The sequence below is a fragment of the Cystoisospora suis genome (genome assembly GCF_002600585.1).
Source record: "Cystoisospora suis strain Wien I chromosome Unknown contig_4276, whole genome shotgun sequence".
Taxonomy (NCBI): Eukaryota; Apicomplexa; class Conoidasida; order Eucoccidiorida; family Sarcocystidae; genus Cystoisospora; species Cystoisospora suis.
In genome coordinates this window covers 1-7,219 of record NW_027157068.1, presented here as the reverse complement: position 1 = coordinate 7,219, position 7,219 = coordinate 1, and the positions used below count along the sequence as shown (strand labels likewise).

General features: G+C 41.7%; 1 protein-coding gene across 1 annotated transcript in view; it reads left to right on the top strand.

Annotated features, from left to right (window-relative positions):
• The window catches only part of CSUI_007897 (protein emb- isoform related), a gene marked incomplete at its 3' end in the record, with an annotated part of 7,445 nt that extends 733 nt beyond the window's left edge, over positions 1 to 6,712 (top strand). Inside the window, exons 2-6 of the mRNA XM_068068040.1 lie at positions 348 to 630; positions 1,402 to 2,266; positions 3,072 to 4,107; positions 5,139 to 5,362; positions 6,475 to 6,712. Of these exons, the coding sequence (XP_067919984.1) occupies positions 348 to 630; positions 1,402 to 2,266; positions 3,072 to 4,107; positions 5,139 to 5,362; positions 6,475 to 6,712 (2,646 nt within the window). The remainder of the gene's footprint in view (positions 1 to 347; positions 631 to 1,401; positions 2,267 to 3,071; positions 4,108 to 5,138; positions 5,363 to 6,474) is intronic.
• Between the last annotated feature and the right edge of the window lie 507 nt (positions 6,713 to 7,219).

Below are 7,219 nucleotides of genomic sequence, written 5' to 3'. Positions count from 1 at the left end.
ATCTATCTATCTATCTACGTACACTCCAGCACCTTCAGCTTCTTTCTCTTCTCCTCTCCTCCCTTGTCTCTTCGGGAAGTCCGTGTCTGCCTTTGTCTATCTCTTCATTTTACATCTCTTTCTGTCTCTCCAACGCCTTGACGAAGGAAGCTATCTCTTCTTTATCTTCTCTTCTCTTCTTTGAAATAGCCTTCTTCTCTCTCCCCACATCTTCATCTTCCTTCCTCTTTCTTCTCTCCCCTCTAACATACTTTCTCGCAACTTCCTCTCTTCTCCTCCTCCTCCTCCTTCTTCTTCTTATCTCAACTTTCTTTCTTTTCTTTCTATCTTTCTTTCTTTCTTTGTAGGTTGGAGAGACCATTCCGTCCGAAGTTCGTGCGGAGATTTGCATCGACGTGACAGGTTTGAAGCCTCAAGTTTTGAGAGAGTGGGATAGCCTAAGGCAGTACGATGTGCTCTTTCTCGTGGCGATCATTGCGCCTCTTCAGCCTTATACAGGGAGAATACAAGACCTAGAGACTCTCGAAGCCTTCCCTGAGAAATTTGGTATAGTTGGCCTAAGAGGCTGTGAGGTGCTGGAGGTGCTGGATGAAGATGGGGTCGTTATCAGTGATACCAATCCCTTCGAACGTAAGTCCAAGAAAGAAAGAAAGAGTGAAAAAGAAAGAAAGAAAGAAAGAGAGGGAGTGTGTGTGTAGTAGGGATAGTCGCTGTTGTGATGTGTATGTCTTGTGCGTGTGGAGAGAAGAGACAAGATCACGGCGGTGGGTAGATAGGAGGTGGAGGTATGTATGTCTATATATGATGCAGGCATGTATATGTGTATATGTATTTATGTATGTGCCTGTATATATATGTATGTGTTGATCTGTTCTATCGCATTTGACGCTTACTCATATATGCAGTCATGACAATGGAGAGGTAGATAGGTGTAAGATAGATGCTTATAGATAGAAAATGGAGTAGATAGATATACATAGAGAAGGGTGTATAGAGATACTTCCTTCCTTAGTATGTGGAGATGTAGGATGTATAGAAGAGAACAAGATAAGAAATCTTGGCTAAAAGGTAGGGACAGACTCCTCAGTCTGTCTCTAGCTCAACACTTTCTCACACACCATCATCTTTCTCGTGTTCTTCTTTCCTTGCTCTCTCCCATCCTTTCTTTATGATTGACCCAAGATCTTTCTTCCTTTTCTTCTCGTTTTCAATCTTTCTTTCATGGTATTTCTTTTCTTCTTTCTTTCACGCTTCTCTTTCTCCTTCCCCCTTTCTTCCTCTCTTCTTCTTCTTCGTCTCCCTTTCATTCTTCTTCTTTCTTCTCTTCCGAACCTCTTCCTTCTTTTCATCCTTTCTCTCTCTTCAGTCTCTCTCTTCACATCTTTGTCTTTTCGCATGCAGCGAGAGTGCCTATGGGTACAGCGAGGACGATTCGTGTGTTGCTAGATCCGAACCAATACGCGCAAGATATTTCACGCATGGAAGAAGAAGGCTTCGAGGATTTCTATGGCTACTTCAATCTTGTCATTCGTAGACATGCAAAGCAGAATAATTTCAAAGCAGTTCTCTCCACGATTCGAACTCTCATGAATCGCCCAGAAGATGCGATCGTCCCTACATGGCTACATGACCTCTTTCTAGGGTATGGAGATCCCGCCTCTTCACAATTCTTCCGTCTCCCTTCACGTCTTTATCGCTTAGATTTAAGAGACACCTTCATAGATCTACAGCATCTTATGGAGGCTTTTCCTCCTGTCTCTTCTTCTTCTTCGCCTTCAAAAGCGTTTGTAAAGAAGGTGCTTCTAGATGAACACCTCGAGTCTCTCATGAAGAAGACCAAGAAGAAGAAAAAGAGACAGGAGACAGAGAGGGTGTTATGTGTAGAAGATGGAAAGAGAGACAACAGCCCCCCCCATGGAGACAATACGGAAGAGGATGAGAGAGAGAGAAGAAAGGGAGAAAGTAAAGAAGATCGAGAAGAAGAAAAGGAGGAGGATGAAAAAGAAGAGATGTCTTCTTCTTTTCGTGTGCCCATAGTGGTTGAACTACAAGATGCTGATGCGGGAGATGAAAATGACTCGGCTGTACAGACAGCAGGAGGGGAAGGAAAAGAGAAAGGAGAGAAAGAAAAGAACAAGAAAGATGAGAAGGTATCTGTCTCTTCTTCTTCTTCATCTTGGCCGTCTCAGATAATAAGAGCAAGTTCGTATACTCTACCCTCTATGGGGCCTTACATCGAATGTGAAAGGAACGTCAACCAAATCAGGTACCACACACACACACACACTCTCTCTTCTCTTCTTCTCTCTCTCTTCTCTTCTCTTCTCTTCTTCTCTTCTCTTCTCTTCTGGTGTTCTTCTCTCTCGGTCTCTCTTTTTTCTCTCTTTCTTTTCTTTCTTCCCGTCTGTCTCTGGGGGATCGTGTCTCTTCTTTCTTTTCTTTCCTCTTTTCTGTTGAAGCTTCTATCAGAAGTCTTCTCTTCTTAACGAGTTCCTTCTTCTCTTCCTCCAGCTGTCGTCTGTTAAGAGCATCTACAAGTGCTCCCCTCTGCATCACTCAGGACAAATAGAAAGAGAAGGAGAGATAGAGATAGGGTTTCTCTCTCTATGGAGAATACTTTTTTCTTCTCTTTCTTTCCTCTTCTTTCTTTTCTCTTGTTTCCGCGAATTTTCACCTCTCAGGAACATGGACGCCTCATACGCAGCCACAAACTTCTTTCATATATAAAGGCATATATATGCATATATATATCTATATTCATCTATTCATATTTATGTGTATGTATAAGGTACGGTGTCACCTAAGGATATGTGGGGCATATAGGTGTTGCTTTGAACAATCTAACGAGAGGCCATCATCTCCTTCCTTCTCTTTTCCTTTCTTCACCCTCTATCTATCTATCTATCTTGGATGTATCTATCTATCTATCTATCTGTCTATTTTCTTTGCATCTCTCTTCAATCTCTTTTGAGGCTCTTCCTCCTTGTTGTATCTTTCCTTCGTCTTTCTCTTTCTATGTGTCTGTCTCTATCTCTCTCCCTCTGTCTCTGTCTCTCTTTCTTCTTGTGTAGATTTACACCTCAGCAAGTTCGCGCCTTAATCTCTGGACTTGAGCCAGGCCTAACTCTCGTTGTGGGGCCTCCCGGAAGCGGCAAGACAGATACCGCTTCTCAACTGGCCTATCTCTTATACCACAACTTTCCGGATGAGAAGATTGTCCTCGTCGCCCATAGCAATGCGGCCTTGAATGATCTTTTCCGAAAGATCCGAAATCTCGATGTGGATGACACACATCTCTTGCGTCTTGGGCGAGGAGAACAAGATCTCTCTTCTTCTTCTTCTCCTGGTGTGAAGAAGCCGTCTCTTAGTACCTCTTCGTCATTACAAGCACAAGGAGAGAAGAGCAGAAGAAGAGTTGGAGAGAGAGAAGGTGAGGGGGGAGAAGAAGAAGATGAAGAAGAAGAAGACTTCTCCTTCTCGAAGCATGGCCGGGTGAATCGTGTTTTGGAGAAGAGAAAGGAACTGCTGAAGAAGGTTGAGAGATTAGGGAGAGCTTTAGAGAAAGATGAAGGGTATACAATACAGGTAGGAGACATAAGCTTTTCGTGTGAGACGGCCCTGCAGTTCCAGAGGTACCATATCATCTTTCGTATAGAGAGATACCGAGTCATGTGTCGTGCTCTCGAGAAATTATTCAAGGTGAGAGAAGAGAGAAGAAGGGAGAGACATCGTGAGAATGGAGAGACCAAGGAGGGCGGAGAAGAAGAAGAAGGAAAGATGAAAGAAAGAGAAGAAGAGAAAGAGAAAGATGATGAAGAAGAAGAGGTCTTCTGGAAGAAAGTGGAGAAGGTCTTTCGAGACTTAGCCGTACAGAGAGGTAGACCTGTGATGGTACGAATAAAGAGAGAGGACCTCTACAAGACGAAAGAAGGTGCGGAAAGGACAGAAATAAGAAGAGAACGGACGATAGATGGTACGAAAAAGAAGAAGAAGGATAGCAAAGGAAATGAAGAAGAGGAAGAAGAAGAAGAAGAAAGTGAGGATGAAGATGTGGTAATGAATGAAGAAGAAGTGGATGAAGAAGGCTTTGTTCTACTCGACCCTGTGGTAAGTCTGACAAGAAAGAAAGAAAGAAAGAAAAGAAAGAAAGAAGTTCAAGTGATAAACTGCAGAAGAAAGACAGACAGAGGAAATACAAAAGGAAGAGAAGAGAAGAAGAGGATCTTCACGAAGATGTAGATAGATAGATAGATAGATCAAACTTAGATACTTCTAAGGGGTAGATAAAGTTGTATAGAAGCGCAGTGTATATCTGTACATACCTATAGATCTATCCATATCTCTATCTATCCATGAATGAGTATGTATCTCTCCATATGTCTGTATGTGTTCCTTCTATATATCTAAGCCTTATGTTGATTATGAGGTCCCTTGAGAATCTCTATCACTTTCTTTTTGGCCTTCCTCTCTTCTTCTTTCTCCTTCCACACAGGGATCACGTAGATCATTTTCTTCTCTTCTTTCTTCTTCTTTTTCTCCTCATTTCGCACGCTATTCCCTACATCGGCTGCTATAATACACGCTCGTAGACAGATAGCTAGATTAAAGATAGATAGATAGCTAGCTAGTTGAAGAGAGATAGATAGCTATTTAGATTGAAGAGAGATAGAGACATAGGGAGAGATCAATCAGGAGAACGAAAGGGAGAAATGTCAGAATTTTGAAGAATTTTGATCTCTTTCTCCTTCGTATAAAACTTCTGTTCTCTCTCATCACTCCAGTCTTCCCCCCGCATGCACAGAAACATACCCCATATATCTATATGTGTAATATAGATAGGTATATATATATATAAATATACGTATATATGCGGTCTACTTATGTATACCCCTAGATTCCTCGTTCTCAGCTCCTCTCCTAGTATATCTCTTCATCTATCTATCTCTCTAGCTGTTGGTCTATCTCTAATCTATTCGTAATCTGTTTCTCTTCAATCTGTCTACTTCTCGATCTTTAATCTATCCATCTGTGTTTCTCCAATCTATCTATCTATCTACATCTTCCATTCCCTATCTAATAGATGTCTCTTTTTCCCCCTATCCGCTCTTCCTGATCTCTGCTGCTTCTTGTGGGTGTAGCGAGCCATGAGAGACTACGACCGTACATACGTAGAAGCTCTCTTTCCCTTCCCTACGTTCTTCCAAGATTCGCCTGTCCCTCTCTTCTGTGGCGATCTCGAGAAAGATCGAGAGATGGCGGAGAGTTGCTTTCGTTATGTCGATAAAATCTTCAGTGACATCGAGAACTGCCGAGCCTTCGAACTTCTCCGAACGGCAGGAGATCGGGCGAATTACCTTATCACGTAAGTCTCTCTCTCTCTATATATATATATATATCCTGCATGCGGTCAGACGTATGAATCTATAGATAGAGAGAAAGAAAGAGAGAATACAGACAGAACGAAAGACATCTATGGATGTGTAGACACTTATAGGCGTGCATGCACAAATACGTGACTCTCCTAGTCTAAAAGTTATCTCGCTATACATATATATATATTTATATATATATATATATATGTATGTGTCAACATGTGGGAATGTATGTGTGTATAGGTGTGTGTATATATGAATATACATATATGTACTATAGATTTCTCTGTATAGAGGAAGAGTGTCTTGCCTTCTCCTGCCTGTTGATTAGAGTAGTAGAGCTGAGGAAGATGAGATCCCTCTCTTTCACCTCAGTAAATCGATGTGTCTGTGGCTGTCTGATGTGTAGACGTCTATCACTTTCTATAAAGCTTCGAAACCGTATATTTATCTTTTGTATAGAAGAGTTAGATTCGTACACAGCATGTGTATACATCATACACATAGAAATAGAGAGAGAGGGCGGGGGGTTTGCATGCAGGTATTCCTCACCACCCGAGATGTTATCGCGCCGATCTCTACACATCCTCCCCGGACAACATACGTCTCTCCACATCTGTAGAAAGATATATAGAACGAGAGACGTATTTATATCTATCTATTTCGATCTATCTAGATAAAGAGATTTATCTCTTTCTCTTTCTTTCTCTTTCTCTCTCTCTCGGTCTCAGATGAGTCAAGCCATTGCGTAGAGTCTACGCTTGTGATGTGACTGGTGGAGTCTAGATACATTTACCTATCTATCTACCTATCTACCTATCTATCTATCTATCTACCTATCTATCTACCTATCTATCTATCTATCTATCTATCTATCTACCTATCTATCTATCTACCTATCTATCTTTAATCTATCTATCTATCAATCTATCTATCTATCTATCTCTTTCTCTATGTCTCCTTAGAATATGTATGTTTCTATTTAGTTCGATATCTCTGTCATCTTTTCTTTCCTTGTTCGTCTAAATTCTTAGGGTTATTCCTAGTATTATTCTTCTTGTTTTCTCCTGTCTCTTCTGTTGGTCCCTGCTGCTTTTCTTAGGAAGCACGCGCGTATCATAGCGATGACGTGTACGCATGCAGCGATCACTCGGCATAATCTTGTTGACGCCAAGTTTGAATATGATAGTCTTATAATTGAAGAAGCGGGTCAGATATTAGAAGTGGAGACCTTCATTCCTATGCTCCTACAGCAGCTAGAGAGGAGTGGCATCAGTCGCTTGAAGCGCGTCGTTCTCTTCGGGGACCACCACCAACTCCCCCCTATTGTCAAACACCTCGTAAGTCCTCCCCCCCACACCACGCACATACACATAGATAGATAGAGAGAGATAATAGATGCATCTACCTCTCTCTCTCACTCTTCGTTTCTCCACGAAACTTTTTCATCACTCCGATCAACTTGTATTCAAACTGCTGAGCCGCCAAGACTATCATCTCCTATTGCCACTACTACTACTACTAGTACTATCTCCTATTGCCACTACTATCTCCTATTACTAGTACTATCTATTATCTCCTATTGTTAGGACTATAATGTTCATAACGAAAACTACTAGTAGGAGTAGGAGGAGTACTCGTAGTGGTGGCTGTAGGGGGTTAGAAGTGGAAGTGTTGAGACAGCTGGCATTCCACGCGCCACGTAGCAGCGCACATTCCCTCGACTCCTACGACGACTACTACTACTACTTCTCTCCTATATGTATCCATCACTTCTACTACTACTACTACTTCTCTCCTATATGTATCCATCACTTCTACTACTACTACTACTTCTCTCCTATATG